At 40.5% G+C, this 17,769-nt stretch overlaps 2 protein-coding genes across 3 annotated transcripts in view; one reads left to right on the top strand and one right to left on the bottom strand.

Moving 5' to 3' along the window:
* The window catches only part of LOC113035515 (cadherin-related 23), a 34,847-nt gene that overhangs the window by 1,874 nt on the left and 15,204 nt on the right, over positions 1 to 17,769 (top strand). For both annotated transcript variants that reach the window (XM_026191131.2, XM_026191130.2), the window contains exons 4-10: positions 143 to 370; positions 15,555 to 15,776; positions 15,861 to 15,980; positions 16,122 to 16,302; positions 16,685 to 16,818; positions 17,104 to 17,313; positions 17,582 to 17,689. In XM_026191131.2, the coding sequence (XP_026046916.2) occupies positions 143 to 370; positions 15,555 to 15,776; positions 15,861 to 15,980; positions 16,122 to 16,302; positions 16,685 to 16,818; positions 17,104 to 17,313; positions 17,582 to 17,689 (1,203 nt within the window). The remainder of the gene's footprint in view (positions 1 to 142; positions 371 to 15,554; positions 15,777 to 15,860; positions 15,981 to 16,121; positions 16,303 to 16,684; positions 16,819 to 17,103; positions 17,314 to 17,581; positions 17,690 to 17,769) is intronic.
* Positions 1,722 to 13,970, bottom strand: vsir (V-set immunoregulatory receptor). Its single transcript, XM_026191136.2, has 7 exons — positions 13,720 to 13,970; positions 6,611 to 7,012; positions 6,416 to 6,475; positions 6,207 to 6,317; positions 5,941 to 5,968; positions 5,377 to 5,552; positions 1,722 to 3,639 (listed from the first exon to the last, which is right to left on the bottom strand). Exons 1-7 carry the CDS (start codon positions 13,820 to 13,822, stop codon positions 3,608 to 3,610), a joined length of 912 nt encoding a protein of 303 aa, XP_026046921.1. The 5' UTR covers positions 13,823 to 13,970; the 3' UTR covers positions 1,722 to 3,607.

The raw sequence follows: 17,769 nt of genomic DNA, 5'->3' as shown, positions 1-17,769 counted from the left end.
GATGCACTCGACACACGATCTAAGCTAAGCAAGCCAGTGATGTCAGTGTATACAGAAATAGTATTCAGCTGGTAAGTTTTATTATAGTCTACCACAGATGATCCATAATTTAACAAGGCTTCTTTTTTGATGTATTTTGCAGAACGTTGGAGGAGGTACATCAGTCGTCCGTGTGATGGCGACAGACCGGGACATCGGTCCCAATGCCATGCTGTTTTACTATCTCACTGCTGGAAACCAGGACCTGACCTTCCGCATGGACCGAGTGACCGGAGAGATGGTGACGCGCCCATCCCCTCCCGATCGAGAGCGCCAGGCCGAGTACCGACTAACGGTCACCGTGGAAGATGACGGCACGCCACCTCTGTCGGTAGGGCACAGCAGTAAGCATGGCATTACAACATGCTGCAAACATATCTTATTAATATCAATTCCAACAATTTTTTCCTTTAGCTACTCTCAGATCACTGAGAGTATTGAATCTGAATTCATCAGGATAATAAATAACTAACCATTTTTTGTGTTTGTAAGTGTGCATGCATGAGGTAGACATGAATAGTTCTGCCTCTATGGGCCACATTTACTAACACGTAGCGCCGCCGCAATCTGTGTTGTGACGTAAATAGTACTGCCAGACGCCACAGCTCAGTGGATGAAAAGAATGTGTTATTTTTGGCACTTGATATTAAAGTAAACTCACTGCAGCTGTGTTGGGAAAACAAAACAGACACCTACGAGCGCTATTTGGGGATTTGTAATTTACCCCATTTTTAAAAATTGGACTCATGTGTTGGCCCGGCGACCTGTTCAGGGTGTACCCTCCCTCTTGCCCCTATGATACCTAGCATAGGCTCCAGCAGTATGCAGACAGATGGGTTATTTTCAGTGTACTAATAATGGATATAAGCTCTCAAATAACACATGTAAGTGTTATATTTAAGAAATAGATGTTAAAATAATAACTGGGAAATATACTTAAATGAAATTTCAAGGTGAGTTTCAGGACAAATGATGATGATGAGTAAAGTTGAATAATACTGGTTAAGAGGATTCAGCTTCTTATACATAACAGTTTTGATCTTACTCACACTCTTGTCCGAGACACGGGTTCTGTTAAGGTCTGCTTAATGCTTTCTTATCTGCTTGACCTAATTAAGGCACAAATATGGCAAATATAAAATGCAGGAAGACAAATATAGTGGTTTCTTGATATTCTCTTTAAGTTAAATGGCTTTCATTTTGTCAAAACGAAAGCCACAATTCACATTTCTTCTTTTCCCCTTTGTGTGCTTATACAGAAGGAATAATGTACAGTACTGTATGAGTCACAAAGGCATCCACTGTCATGTAACTTGTACTTGAGTTTTGTGCTATAAATTTACTTTACACCTATAATAATGCACATTTTTTTAATGCATTGTATAAATAGTCAATGTAAAGCTGGAGAAAAAGCTGGGAAGAGAACAATGGCCATCACCGGGGATTTTCACTTATCAGTCATCTAGCTCTGTCTTTTCTCATGAAACAAGATGCTAAGCTTGTTTTATCATTTTCTCTCCTCAATGCCGGTCTCCCTCTGGTGTGCACCATCTTAGAAGCACACAAGTGGAACAACCTTGTTCTATCTGTGATGGCTCCCCAGACAGAAGTGCAGTATGTCCTTGTAATGTAATAGTTTTGGAGACCTGCCATTTGAAAGGAACAACTGAGAGACACAAGGCTTTAAAGTGCCACTTTATTATAAAAGCCACTAATAGCAGGATTCAGCGGTAATATACAGAACAAACATGCTAATTACAAGCCTTTTTGTATTTTGTTAACGTTTGCGCTCATGTCAACATGTGGTCACAGTCCAGATTTTTTTTAAAAACACACATACACAGACACACATAAGCAGGCATAATGGAAAACACAAGCATTTAAACACAAAAAACAATCATTAACTCTTAGAGAATAAAAACATCTTTACATAATAACCCGAACTGTACACTTGCTACACATCGTTCTAGAGAGGATTTCCTCCAAGCACCTCCTGTACACCTCAGTGTGAAAAAAACCCACCGGTGGTTTTTACAGTCACACTAAATAATATCAAAAATGCTGTCATATATACGTTCGCCCTTCTTCTCTTAAGCCAAGTTGTGTTCACTGATCTTAGGTTAACATTTTAAAGCTTTTTTCCCGCACTTTCACTTGAAATATTTGATATTTATCAAACAGCCCCATTGCACACGTACTAATAAAATACAAATGAATACTACAATATATTTTACCACAGTCAAATAAAAAAAATAAAAAACAAAAATATTCATAAAAGATTTACTTCCACTGCAGTGATTAAACTGTTTTAAGGTTTTTGTTGTTGTTCTTTATTTAATAAAAATCAGCTACATTCAAGAGTAAAAAACAATAAACATTTTGTTTAGAATTATTGAACTGTACACGAGCACAAGCAAGAACGTCTTTTCTGAATGCTTTTTCTAAATTCTTCCTGCAATTTTCAGCACTTTATGAGAATATTTAAGGCCACTGTGAAGGGCTGCGTTTCTGGAAGCACAGGAAGGAAAGACAGTATTTAAAGCAACAGAGTTTACGCATAGCTGAGGTAGCAAAGAAGAAATAGAAAACATGGCAAGTTCAAGTTAAAACAGAGGAACAGCATAATGCCTGTAAAAGCAAAAACTGTTCTTTTTTTGTACAAGACCTTTGGCACTTCTCTGATGATTGAGAGTTCGCTGGTGCAGACGGCTTATGTCAAATGACTAAAGGGAGAAAAGGGTGTTAAGTCGTCCTCACACCAGTTGTTCGGTTTTAAAAAAAAAAAACATGAAGAAGAAAGAAAACAAAAACAACACTGTCTGCTTCCTGGAGATGTAACCTTCCTGCCTTCTTGTGTAAAGGTTACAACATCAACAAGTTAAAAAGTAGTCTTGTGTGGGGTCTTACATAGGATTGTTTCTTAGACAGCTTGTGCATTTAGCAAATACATAAAGACAGATTTACAATAAGTCTTCGGTTGGCCCCCTTGCAGTTACAAAGAAACCACAAGAGTGACACAGGAAATTTACAGAAATCATTGTGAGTTCTTTAGGGTTTGACTTGCCCTAAACAACATGCCACCCCTGCACATTTTCTATAGCATAGATCTTTGGTTGGTGTGCTTGCTGACATATAGAAACCGCAATACTGACACAAATTATACAGACAGTCACGCAAAGTGAGTTATTTAGGGCTGGAATCAAAAACATGCCAACACTATTATAAGCAGTGTGTTTCATCCAAACGAGGTACCTGATTCGAATGAATGGTTTGCAAGCCATCGCCAGTGTTTGGATGTAAAATGAAGCACAACAAGTCGTCACGAGCCAAAGTTCACTTTTTGCCTGCAGCTGTTGTTGCAGGTGGAAGTAGTTTATGAATCAAAGAAATGCAGCCTTCTTTTTTCCCTCCTTGGGTCCAGACAATGTACAGACTAAAATCCGGGGTTATTCTGAGATGGCTCGAAGGAGAGCGTCCGTCTGAAGGCAGAGAGAAGAGGAAGATAGTTGCGGGGCTGTTTCCAGATCAGCAGTTTGAGTGATGATTGAGGTTCAGCTCCTCTTGAAACCTACAGGAACTCTGGAAACTCAGGGATGGCAGCTGCAAGCAAAGACAGTGCATGTCAGTGAGAGCACAGAAATCATTGTAGGTATCACTATCCACCTACACAAACATACAATTCTTTTCTTTTCCTTTTTTTGTTATGTGGAAAATTAGATATGGGGGTGTTCGAACATGCAAATGTGCACTTCCTGCCTCAAACATACCTGATCTTTCAAAAGTCAAATGAAAAAATTGAAAGAATTTCCTTTTTTTAACTTTTTTTTTTCCATAACTCCCACATCTCAGAGTACTACAGACACACATGGAGACTGATCAGTTCCACAGAACTACTCGTGTTTCTGAAAACTCATTAAAAAGCAGAACAACAAGGCCTTGGGTCTGGGTTGCGACATGCTAGCGATAACAGGGAAGTGCTGCTTGTTGAATTCCGCAAAGTTTAAGGTCAGCAAGTTGGAAAAAATGAAGAAGAAAGCTAAAGTGTGGCCTCCATCCATGTAACATGAAACCTTATGAGAAGCTGTGTATTTCAACATAACATCTGTGGACCACTGAAGGAAATGAGCTCCGGCATGGAAAATCCTCCTTGACAAATGTCAAAGATATTGTTTTTTATGTCGAACATATGAAGGTTTTATCAATAATTTTGACTTTTCTTTGCAGACGGGAAACATAGAGATCACACCAAGAAATGGAAAAGGCGTCCAGCTCCCCAGTAAAAGAATAATGTTTGATTGAAGAGGCGAAAACTGCAGCATATGGCACAATTTTACCTTATGTTTATGTTTCTCATTTCTGTTTGAGCTTCAGGAAGGCTTGTCCATATATTCACCTATTACAGTGTTGAAACCTTTATGGGTTGCTTAAGGCTGTATACTCAGTAAGTTGTACCTTACCCTCTTCCCATGCACATCTCAAACCGTGCTATAAGGAAATGGGGGCAATCCGCCTCAGTATGCCTGGAATGTCTGCACAGGTGTCCCAGGAATCGGCAGAAAAACACTAAGGATTGAACCCCTTAACCGTGTCTAATGTTTCAATATTATTTCAAGTTGAGTCAGAAGGAACAACTGAAGGAGCCATTAGTGTTCAATGAGAGTGCTGATGGGTGGAGAATGACTTGTGAGAAGAATTAAGAAGTGGACAGTATAATGGGGTGGTTTCGTGTGTGTGTGTGTGTGTGTGTGTGTGTGTGTGTGTGTGTGTGTGTGTGTGTGTGTGTGTGTGTGTGTGTGTGTGCGCGGGGGGGATGAAATCTCCTACACAATATATTTTCAGAGTCATGCAAGACTCAGCCCAGCTGTTTTTGAGTGTGCAGCTACGCACTACAAATTCACGAGCATCTTTCCACCAACACTTCCACCAAACGCAGGATGTTTCAGCAAAAGCACAGAAAGAACTAGTGGTTCTTGATTGCATCAGTCTTTTACCAGACTGAGTGCACATTTTGATATAGGTGTCTTGCAAAACCCTTGTGTGCAATGCAGTTACACGCATATCCCGGTACTTTTTCATTTTTGTTTTTTTAAGTGTTTCTTTTTTTGAGTGTGAAATAAATGTGAACAAAGTGATTTGCATTCATTCACAACAATAAGAATATCGGAACAACAGATATAACACACTAAGCCATGTAAATGACCTCTAAAAGTGAGATGACTTGCACTGCCTTTTTGGGCTTTGATGTTTACCAGTGGAAGGTCCCTTATGTCAGCGACTCAGTCTCAGCATGAATATTGTATGAGTACAAGTTGTGAGGCAGGGTGGGGGGGGTCCTACCTTCTGCTGGGAAGAATACGTCGCCATGTGCCGGAGGAGAAAGGGGTGTTCCCGGTTCGGACAACAGGTGGCGACCTGTCTCGGATGACTGCCTGGTCATGATCTGAGAAACAGTGCGGGTCTTTGTTTCTGGTGATCCCCCTCGAAACACTGGGTTTTCATGGCCCAGAGCCTCACTGAACACACACACACATACATGAAGAAGAAGCATGATTACAAGTGAGCAACTTTCAATATGACCCAGTAAACTGTTTCAAAACTTTCCTAGAGACATGCAAGAGTTTCATGTTTGTCACTTTGGATTTAATAAGGGATTTTCTGTAATGACAATTTAACACTACACTTAAATGATTAGCAGTAGGATTTGCATATACAGGACACATCATGGCAAAAGAAAAAAAATGTATACATGGTTTTAACTAGTTTATTTTAATGAGGCTAGTGGGTTTAATCTAGCTATTGTGTCACAAGTGTTGTGGCCACCGTGTTCACAGTCTATTATTCTAAGGAGCAGCTGTGTTTTGAAGCTGGTCGCTGAGATCAGCTGCCTGTGGGAAACCTTACCTGTCCATCCTCACTAGCTCTTGTCCACCTGGGAGAGAGGAAATAGGAAATGGGCCATTGTAAATGAATTGAAACAAAGCGGAACACTACAAAAAGACTATGAATGCGCTTCCTACTGTGTGAAATACAGTTAATCGAGCTCACTGACAGGAAACGTGTCAGAACAAACACTATGGGAAGTCCAGTGTGAGAGACTTATGTGGCCCAAAGGTGGAAATTAAGTGTGAGTGTGTGTGTAGCTGTTTGTGCACATCAGTAATACATACGTCTTCCTAACGGTGAATTCTCCCTCTGTTTGTACACGAGCACTAGAATAAGAGGCAGGGACAGCAGAGCCACGATGCAGGCTGTTATAGCCAAGGCCACTGGCACAGAGCCTAGGGAAGCAACAGACAGGCTGTGAGTTTAATAACATCACGAAATAACTGCCTCAGACATTTATTGGTTGAAGGCCTGAATAATGTTTCATACTTACTTGCAGTACTTGCAGTTGGTGTGGGATCCCAGACAGTGCAATTCTGAAATCCTTTCCTTGCTGGAAAGAGATAAATAAATCGGTTCTCACTCGTGTCAAAACAGTTTCACTGTTCAGCAACATCAGCTCCTGAGCTTCTTGCAAAATATATTATTGATAACCTTAGTGCACATTCACAGCGTTTGACATACTTACGCGGTATAACTTGTAGAATAACATGGTTGTAGGCTTTCTGCACCAAGCTATGTTTATTGAATTCTAGAATCCCACAGCAGTAGCGGCCCTGGTCCGAAGGTTTCACATTCTCTAGAATCAACCAGTGGTTGTGCCCCATGCGATCCATCTTCACTCCTGGTGGCAATGTGCTGTTACGGTGTGGGTGAGAAAAATTCCTTGGGCCCATTCCTGGATGACAGTGCTGGTCACTGTGGGCTGTGAAGAGCCAAGTGCTCCTCACAACATCGTTGGGGGAAAGCAGGGTACCTTTCTGGACGCACGTCATGTTGACTCTTGCACCTTCAGGACAGGTGTAGTACAGGTGGGGAGGAGAAGCAATCAGCGTGGAATGGGGCTGGGCGTGGTGTGTCTCACCTTTAGCTAGAGAGAAAAGACAAAAGCAATGGAAGAATGTAGTGCATTCAACTTCCTTTGAGATGGTACCTCCTCCTTTCTACGTATCCATAGAAATGTTTAAGTTTAGGGATGCTAATGTTAGGGTGTCGCTACTGAAAGAGGCGGGACAGTGAAACTTGTGGCCAGCTTTTAATAGGATCACACCAACTACAACAGTGATGCAAATGAGTTCTCAGATCATTTGCATCTTCACTGTGTGTACTCATGGGTGAGACTGTGCCATATTGATTTATTTCTGTTTGCTTATTTAGTAACACTTCAATGTAGTATAAATATGATTATTTATTAAAATTGGGATAAAGTGTAGGTGTAGAGTAAAGTGTAAGAAAGTGGCTGTGAGTGTGAGTCAATCCAAGGGTACAGATATGTATAGTATAGTTGAATGGATGTATAGATGTATAACTGCACATGTTTTACGTATACATATCAGTGTGGAGTGCGTCACTGACGGATCATTTGCTGGTATAACTTTGGAACGAGAAGACAGGAAGGAGAAGTAGGATCATATAAGTTTATACTTCTTCATTCTAATAAAACAAAAACAAAAATGAGTCTTTTATTTGCTGATGTTTTATATATTGCTTTATTATTATTATTATTATTTTGTTTCAACAACTCCCATAAAGCTCAAAGTACTCAAAGCAACCTTTCTGGTTGTTCCTACTAAAGACTTACTAAACTAAGTCTCCAGCACTATATTTCACCATAATGACAAACACAGAGTCACAAGGTCAAAGCAATAATAGCCATTCTTGTTATTATTCTGTTCGGTTCAGATCACACAAATTCCCTATAGCTGTCTATTACAGATGACCCAGAAAAACCAGAGGAAAAAAGGAAGTACAAATATAAGTCGCATCTGGTTTGGCAGCGGGCCTTTCCAGGGTACAAACTGCCAGGGAAAAATTACATAACGAAAGATTTTAAAAAAGCAAAGGATAAAACCCTACAGTGACATTTTGATAATAACATGTTTTGAGCAATTTGAAATTAATGTAGAAAATAAATGGCAGGTCTGCTGAAATTAGTTGCACACCTAAAAGTTGCGCTGAGTTGAGTTCCTGCCAGGTACAGTGAGTCATTGCACAAGTAACCACAGTAAAAGCAGTAATTTTATCACCTGCCAAACTTAACATGGGCTTTAGTGGCACACTTCTGCATGCTTCCTGGGTTTTTGTGCAAAGTTTGCTTCCTATTTTGTACATTTAAACTGTGGTTAAAAATCATGCATAGTTTGCTGTCTTGAAAAATATACAAATGTCCTGAGGGAGTTAAATCTCTTGTTCCTCTTTGTGAGCTACAGAAATATAGGCAGGAACTTCTTCATCTCTTAAAATGGGGACAGTATAAAAAAAAATCCCACTGAAGTTCTGTTTATTAACTTTAAATATCATCTTGCTGTTTGGTATTAATACACAGCAATTGTTGTGTATCGATTATGTGTATTAATATCTCAAAGGATGGTACGCTCAAAGATCTTCTGCACACACTCATGTACATTCAGGAAACCGGCTGCACAGCTGTGAGCCCGTTCTCAGCTTATTGCATAAACCTTTCTCCCTCTCTCACTCTCTGCCTCAACCACATCCTGTTGTGAATTCTTCAGTGTTGCAGTGGAATGCATGAATAGATAAACATAAATTGTGTGCTTTCAATGATTATTGCATTGCAAAAACACAACAAAATTAGCTCATCCTCAGGCTAGGCAGTGTGATGCCACTCTCAGAACCTCACTTTAAAGCAGACACATGATCTGGAAAATGCACACCCTATATAACGCCTCGCTATGTTTTAAAAGAGCAGCGTAAAAAGGCTGTCATTCTCTAGCTTTGTCAACGGACTCATTATTTTGTAATGATCTGCCTTTGTAACAGATGATTAAAGAATGCTTACTGCTGCAAAAGTTACAGGAAGGCTGCATGCACGGGTGCGTGTGTGGGTGGACTGCAGAGAAAGAAGAGTTTGCCCACGTATGTGTATCTTTTATAATGACACCATGGCAAAATTTTACAGTAAATGTGTGTGTGTATGTGTGTGTGTCCATATCTCTGTTTGGGAAAGTCAGGGTGGAGTCTCAGTCAATGCCAGAATTTGGGGAGTGGACTTCCTTCCTGAGTTATCCCAGCACATAAACACTTCCACTCCCCGTTTCTTGCTCATTATTCCACGAAGCCAAACTTCAGATGTTGCAAACTTCGTGTTTCTTTATGTGATAAAAACCTCGAGCAGGTTGGACCACTACCCACAATGCCAGTAATTATAGCGTTGGAGATGACTGTCCCTGCTGATTTATGCTCACTATTAATGTTGGGGATTAACCTGTAAATCAGAGTCTTGATTAAACTATTTAAATGTGTATAAAATGCCAGTCATTATTTCCTAGCACATCTTTACTGTATTTGTCTACACAACTATTTAAAAAAAACCCCTAAAGATCAGCTTTCCTACAATATGAGGCAATACATTAACCAGTTTACACATTACTTACACAATTACTTGATCATTCAAACAGTGGGGGATTAACTTTGTTGTGCCTGCCACATTACAGCCATATCCCAAACTTTAAAAACTTTGGTCCTAACTCTTTGTGTTTGCACAGATTCATTTTAACTTGTTCTGCTGACCTGCTTGTTGCGGTGCGTTCTCTATTAATAGTTTTCTTAGAGAGCTACTGCTTCGTTTACAGTCTTTTCCCCTGCTAGTTATGAAAAAAATAAGCTGACAAGCTTCATCAAAGAAAGAAAAGTAATTTAAAAGCTCCCATGTTTTATTAGTTCCCTAACAAGTTCAGTTATGTTGTTCTATGTAGCTGTATAATTTAGATAGTTAAATCTCCAAAGTAACTACCCATGTTTTTGTGAATCACTGAAAGCACTTCCACATGCGTCTAAGCCTGCAGAAACTTTTGCTTTGAATGTGATTAGAGTGGATTTAACTACTTGCTGGCTCTTACTGGCAGTGCTACTTATTTGTAAGGGGAAGCTGCACCGTGCAAACAAGCCAGAATTAATAAGCACACAAGTGTTTTTGTCTAAATATTAACAGAATCAGCTGCTGTTAAATACAGCAGAACAGTCGATCACCTTTCCTCTTTCATTGGCTGGCACATTTGTTTGCACAGTATGTGTGCATCCTGTGTGTGTGTGTGTGTGTGTGTGTGTGTGTGTGTGTGTGTGTGTGTGTGTGTGTGTGTGTGTGTGTGTGTGTGTGTGTGTGTGTGTGTGTGTGTGTGTAACACAATGTTAGGTCGATGCCATAATTCTGTATTCGGGGCTGAACTCTACTGGAGCCATTGTGTGTTAGGAAAAGCAATAGGAAGACCTGGGATGGTGATTAAAGTGAAACTTTTATCCCCCCACTGTTCATGGCTTCCTAGTGGGACAATAGGAGAGGAAGCCCTTCGCCTCTCCTGTTTCACACCCACCCTACCTTCCTCTTCTCCTAATTTCATTTTGACAGCTCTTTAAGCTTTCTGTAGACCTATTTCACAGAAGTGATGCATATCGAAGGCAAGAGTAAAGACAGCATTTTTTTCGGTAAATATAGCTAAATGTTAACTAATTGCTGGGGGAACAGCTTGGAAGAGCTAATGTGCACACACATTTCTTACCGACAACGCTGTGATCTTTAAATAGGTATTCAAAGGAAATGAACATGATTTTTTTTAGCATGCCAAGTGGGTGGCGTTTGCAGTGTCGGTACTACCTGAGCTGTCTCGATGTGGTTTCCAAACCAACAAGCTATGCCATGTGTCTGGAACAGTCTGATTTCCTCTTGCATGTATACAACAGACGTGTTTTTGGCTCAATTATACATATAAGTTTCCTCCTCTGATCACTGTTCTCAGAATCCTGATAGCCCCCGAGGGCCCAGAAACAGGCCCTCCTTTGTATTAAGGCAGAATGCCACCTGTTTAGGACATGTTGCCACTGACAGCTTTCTTTCGTTCAGACATGGATGATAGTCTGTGCTGATTAAACATATATTAACCCTGCTAAAATTTCCCCACCTTTGACGTCTTGAATAACCCTGTGGTGAGTCTGCACGGTGATATTACCTCATGTTACAGAAGCTGCTGAACCCTTCAGATAAATCTGGTTTTCTCAAACTGCATTAATCCTCTACTTGCAAGTGTTGTTTCCCAACACATATCCTGCCCTTTTCACACCCACTGTAATGGTAATGATGATCAAACCCATTACAGGGTGTTAGTGAAAGCAGCAGGAGACGAGCTCCTCTCTAAAGTAAGAGAGTTTCAGTTAAAGCCCCTGGCATGAAATGGCAAACAGATGCACCTTTTCAGCAACAGGAAGCCTTTTAAATATGTTGCTCTACACTCTACATTGTCACAAAGGGAAGTGGTTATGGGTCACAGCTGCAGGTCAACGTTTAGAGATTTACATTTTCTTATAATAATCTGATGTGCCCCTTGGTACTTTGTAAACTAAATTTGTGGCAGCATTTTCCAAAATAACGTGTGCACTTTGTGTGTTTAATTTGTCTTCCTCTTTCTTTTCTTCTTGACATAATAAATGGCATGTAAATGGTTGTGTAATGACAGCTTTGTGAGAAGTTTTACAACACGATTGCACAATTATTTCCTCACTTTAAAAATGAAGGTGGCCTCTCATTTCAGACGTGGAAATGAGCAGACGTGGGCCTTTCTGTCTTTTCAAAAATGGTAAAAATCCGGGGATTACATCATTTTTAAAAACTGACTTCATTATTATAAACTAACTTCCTCTTTTTACTTTGACCTTGCCTTCCTGTTTTTCACTACATCGTCCAGTGTTAAACCTTTTCTGGCACAGTTTAATGTCTTCATATCTCAGGTCGCATTAGGTTGAAAGCAGAGTCAAGGTTCCACCAACAGTGGTCATCACTGTGTCCTTGAGCTGTTCAGAGAAACGCCCTTGCGAGAGAAAACCCCTTGCTAGCAGCATGAAGGCCGCTGCTTTTGATAACTCATATTATGATTTTACTACAAATGCACAGACCTTTCAAAATCTGATGACCAGAAAAATTTCAAGCCGAAGACGGGGCCTCCCCCTCCCCATCTTCAGCTTATTGCTGCATAGGTAAAAGATTTGCCCATCTGGCACATGTGACCAAGCACAATCCCTGCCACAACACGAGCAGAAAAGGAGGCAGAGAAAGAATGAGTAATTTTATTTTTACTCACTGGTTGGAAAATTGGCACCGTTTGGTTCCAGTTTTTTTTTTATGGGGAAGACACCCACTGCTGGCAGTGGCAAAAACAGCTGTTTTCATCATAAGCTGAAAGGAAGGAAACGTCCCAACAAGGAAGACATAACAAGACTGAAAGGAGGAAACTGTCTTAAACGATACGGATTTCATTGTGCTGCATAAACAATTCAGAAACATATCAAATGGTATATCTGAGTCACTGAATGTTTTGGCTTTATACCTGAATCCCCACAAGCAACTGCTCTAGAAACGCTTTGATTTGTATAGAGTTTAAGTAAAACATTACATTCGCTTTTGGGTGAGCTTATTTAAATCCTAAAGGCGAAAGCTGATAACCTCTCCCGAGTTTTTAAGCGGCGTTTGAAGTGAAGGACCCTACACCCCGGAGGCGACAGCTGCATCTCTTCTCTCCTCCGCCGTCAGTTGCCTAAACTTCAGCCAATCCCAAATTCCCTTTTATAAAATAAATAAATGAAGTGTGGGTATGATCGCAGCTCCCAGCTGAATCCCCAATAAATTCCAAGAAAACAGAAACCTACGGACGTCTTAAAAAGATAAACTATGTGCAGTTCTTGCGCACAAGGAAGTCTTTTCCTCAACTTCTTTCAGAGGATCAACTTCTTGCGTTTTTGCAGCCGCCTCTTTTCGTGTCCGCTGCATTTATTTTACAAGTTGTTTTGAAACCTGGGGGGGAAGGGGGGGGGGGGGGGGTCTTCTGATCTCGTCAAGCTCAAAGTCGCTGACTTTAAGGTGGATTTACACTCCACTGGGCTGCATCCATGGCGGGCGGTTTAAACAGCTCCACGCCAGATGTTCTGTCTCAAAACAGCAACAAACCAACTCAGTAAAAACCTAGAGACACGCGAGATAAAATAACGGGCTTACAGGGTCGCTGCGTTCAAGTGCATGTCGTAAAAAGCTAACAGAGGTTAAAATATCAAAGTCAGAGTGTGCAGAGGGTTTACTGTCATTGGTACAGACACGTAAGACACAGCAAGTTGGCTGTTTTGTCCATCTAGATGCTTTTTATATATATATATATATATATATATATATATATATATATATATATATATATATATATATATATATATATATATGTGTGTATATATATATATATATATATATATATATATATATATATATATATATGTATATATATATATATATATATATATATATATATATATATATATATATATATATGTATATATATATATATATATATATATATATATATATGTATATATATATGTATATATATATGTATATATATATATATATATATATATATATATATATATATATATATATCAGTGTGTGACAGGTGACTTTTCTAAAACAGAAAATCCATCTGTGACTCCAGTCAACTAGCCGCTCACTAAACAACACAACTGACAAGTTCATACACGCCCGGATCAGCCAGTTAAGCGAGTCTTAAAAGGATGGACGTGTGTGCTTACCTCCAGCTATGCAAAGCAAAAGCGACCAAAACACGAACTTCTTTCCCCAGACTGATGAGCGACGGAGTGAGACCCATTCCATGGCTGTCCGGATAAACAACATTTGGCTTTCAACTAGATCTACAAGTAGCCTTTGTTCAACTTTCTTCCCATTCAGTCTAAAACTAGGCGACTTGTCTGAACTTTACTCCAGAACAGTTGGGGAGGTTTATCGTCCCTTGTCTCTCCAGCTTCTCTGAGTTGTGAAGCAGCGTGACAGTCCCTTATTCGCTCCTCCTCATTGTTTCCCTTTCTCTCTCTCTCGCTCTCAGTGACCCACCCACTATCCTTTCTCGCAAAAAGAGCCTCACAGATACTAGTTTGTTTTTTAACGGCAATATTGATATAAATGTTTAGGGATTTAAAAATTATGTATATATTTATTTTTGTGTTCCTGTCTGTTAGACTTATATTAAAAGAGTTTGAGCTGTTTTCAGTGGTGCAAAGTTTAAAATGTTGCATCATCACATTTTTGGGGGCAGCCTGCAGGCTTTTACATCTGCATACTGTAATCGCACCAAAGTATTACCTTATCAGCTCGCTCAGTCATTGTTTATATTATTGTTAGCTTTCACACGGTAGTTAGCAAATGACCATCAAGACATATGTTGACTCGACATGTGTTGCACATAGTATTGAGGGTGCTGGAGTCTTTTGGTGGAGAAAACAAACCCTAATTATGTGATTAAACTGTTTCTAAATGAGCTTGTTCTGTTAACGGACATTTTCAGACTGGTGCATATCTGACCACTATATCTGTGAGATGTCACAATATCAGGAAATGTCTGCTGACTTGTAAGATTTTACTTCTAGTTAGGTATGTCTAGAAATATCTAGACGTTTAGTCTGTGATAGTCTGCAGGCCAGAAGACGTGTTTTGGAGTGGTAGAATATATTTCTGATAAATCTCAATAATGTTTATTGCGAATGCTCAGTATCCAGTTTGTAGCAAACTGGGATTTTGTTTGTTTCCAATCAGATTTTTTTTCAGGCACAATTAAGACTGAGATGACCCCAGTGGCATCACGAGGACACAAAACATAAACGTGACAGTAAGAGAGCTCTTTTACAAGTAAATTGATCTTCCTGTGAAAAACGATCGCACTTCACCTTTGGGCCTTGAAAGTTTTACTGACGTCTTTTCTTTTTTTTTGATTTTGCCAAAAACTATTTAGAGTAAACAAAGCTGTGGTGATATTCAGGTTATCACTTGGTGGGTTTTGTTTTTGGAGCATTATAAAATTCGAATGACGAATTTAACCCCCCCAGCCTGAAGGGCCAGGTTAGTCGCTCGTTCTTATTGCAGCACTGGTTGGGGAACTGGTGGAGCAGGAACTTGCATGACCTTTATCTCTTGCAGTGATACCTTTACTTCTGCTGATGTGTCAAGATCTGAACAACCAGAAATGAGTTGGAACAAGCTGGGCTTTATGGCTCACTTTCATGATTTTGCAGTTTTGGTTCTCACAAGATATTCTTTCAGCAAACAATGCACCTGTTTTTATTTATTTGTTTTATTATTCCTTCATATAAAGTGAATGCTGAATATCCAGTGTCACATGAGAGCATCACAAGTGTTTTGTTGTGTTGTTGACCTTTGCACGCCCAACTGATGATAACTCATTGTAGTTTCATTGTAATTGCAATACAAAAGAAGTATGAACTCATATTGAGACTCCCTTGCAGCCTCAGTTGCCACAAGTTAATCGTTTTTTTGTCATTCACATAAATAAAATCACTCTAAACAGAGCATGCAGCTGTGAATGCTTTTCTGTGTTTCTCTGTGTGTAATGCAGACCTCAACCACCATCTACGTTCGTATTGTGGATGAGAACGATAACGCCCCGGAGTTCCCCGAAGAGGAGTACGTCACAGTGCTGAGCGAGGGACCGGAGACAGTGGGTGCCACCATCGCTACGGTAACGGCCATTGACCCAGATGAGGGTTTGAACGGCACCTTGCGATATGCCATCGCTTCAGGCAACCTGATCCAGACTTTTAACATCAACAGCATCACGGTGAGACATAAGAGCAGTTATGCTGAAGCGTCACAAGCAGCAGCAGAAAAATGTTAACCTTCTGTTAATGCTGTGTTTATTTAGGGGAGAATTACCGCTGTGAAGGAGCTGGACTTTGAGATCAGCAACGGACATTATGCGCTGGTGGTCACAGCTACGGACCAGTGTCCAAAACCTGCTCTTCGCCTGACATCTAGCACAACAGTGATGACGAACACTCATATTTATATTTACAGAATAACACACACATAGAAATCCTCCCACATGCATTCTGCATTTTATCGAGGATCGCCTTCGTCTGTGTACCAGCTCTCATTTGACTCTCCCCTCCTGTCCCCTCTTTAGGTGTTGGTGAACGTCCTGGATATAAACGACGTGACACCCACTTTTCCCAGAGCCTACGAGGGACCTTTTGAAGTTACTGAAGGTCAGCCAGGGCCTCGGGTGTGGACGCTCCGAGCCAGGGATGAAGACTCCGGGCTCAACGGCAAAGTGGAGTACAGCATCACCGGTGGAGATTTCCAAAGTTCGTATCAGACTGATTTGCTGTGGTGACGGTAAACTGTTATGAAATCCCTCAAAACGTCTCTGAACATCCTGAGAACATTACAGTTATTGTGAAGGGCACCGTCTCGTAACACTTCCTGGAAACATGTCCAAAATGTCCTTGCAACATTGTAACCTGACTATTAAGTAACCAAATTTTATAGTCGTATAAAAGGGACGTGCAGCATTTTCACAACCGAGGCAGGGCGTTTCAGGGACATCCCCAGCGTCCTGTGAAGGTCTGGGACATTTTTCACCTTTAGTGAAGTAGAGAACCTTTAGATAACGTCACATAAGAAGCCTAGGAACACCCCCTTCTACACTGATATGCATCTCCACTCTCTTATATGTTTTTCTGTCAGACGAGTTCATGGTTTCCCCAGTGGAGGGTGAGCTTCGAGTGAGAAAGGATGTAGAGCTCGACAGAGAGACCACTGCCTTCTATAACATCACTGTCACAGCCCGAGATCTGGGAACCCCATCTCGCAACAGCTCGGTGGGCCACGCTTTCACACATAAGCACCCACACACTCTGCCATGTCTGTTACTGTGTGTTAAATGTGGCTTAGTTCTATTATTTGCTTACTATACACATTAACCACATGTAGGATACTATATATCACCTGAATGACTGCTGTAGTTTTTTTAATCTCTTTATGTCACATAACCCACAATATAAAAAAATCATAATAAAGTCTTGTTTTTATGGGTTTATTAATAGCTGTTCAACCAGCTTGAACTGAATGCCTTTATTTTTAAAGGTGGCTCTTATTTTTTTCAGGTGCTGGTGGGGGTTTATGTTCTTGATATCAATGATAACGACCCGGTCCTCCTTAACCTGCCTTACAACACAAGTGTAAGTGAAGGCGCGTCAGTACACACGTCTGTGGCCAGAGTCCGGGCGCAAGATGCAGACAGCGGACGCAACGCACTGCTCACTTATAACATCACTGCTGGCAACCAGGATGGAGCCTTCTACATCAATGACACAGTGAGAGAACTGGGTGGTGGGGTTTAGGCTGAAAAAGGTGGAGCAGGTGGTGGAAGATAAAGAAGCATCCAAGAGCTTCTAGATTTAGTCCCAGATCAGTTTATCAGTTTAGTTTAACCTATGGAAGTGTTTAGGCTCCCTTTAATCTGCAGTCCAGCTAAATACATTAGCTGTGTATAGACTATAAATAAAAAGCTTATGTGACAGGATATGAATTTGTCTTTTTTTTTTAGATAAGGGTGAAATATGTCTCTTGTTTGTATCACAGACTGGTGTCGTCCAGGTCAACAGACCACTAGACAGAGAGCGAGTAGCTGAATACACACTCACCATCACCGTCAAAGACAACCCCGAGAATCCCCGCATCGCTCGTAGGGTAAGCTCACTCTCCTGTGTGCATTTGTTGCAAGTGTTTGCATGCTATCACCCTGACAGTTTCACAGAGAGACCAATGAA

This window comes from Astatotilapia calliptera, chromosome 13 (genome assembly GCF_964374335.1).
Source record: "Astatotilapia calliptera chromosome 13, fAstCal68.1, whole genome shotgun sequence".
Lineage (NCBI taxonomy): Eukaryota > Metazoa > Chordata > Actinopteri > Cichliformes > Cichlidae > Astatotilapia > Astatotilapia calliptera.
The sequence above is the reverse complement of the archived record's forward strand: the minus strand, read 5'-3'. Positions and strand labels throughout refer to the sequence as shown.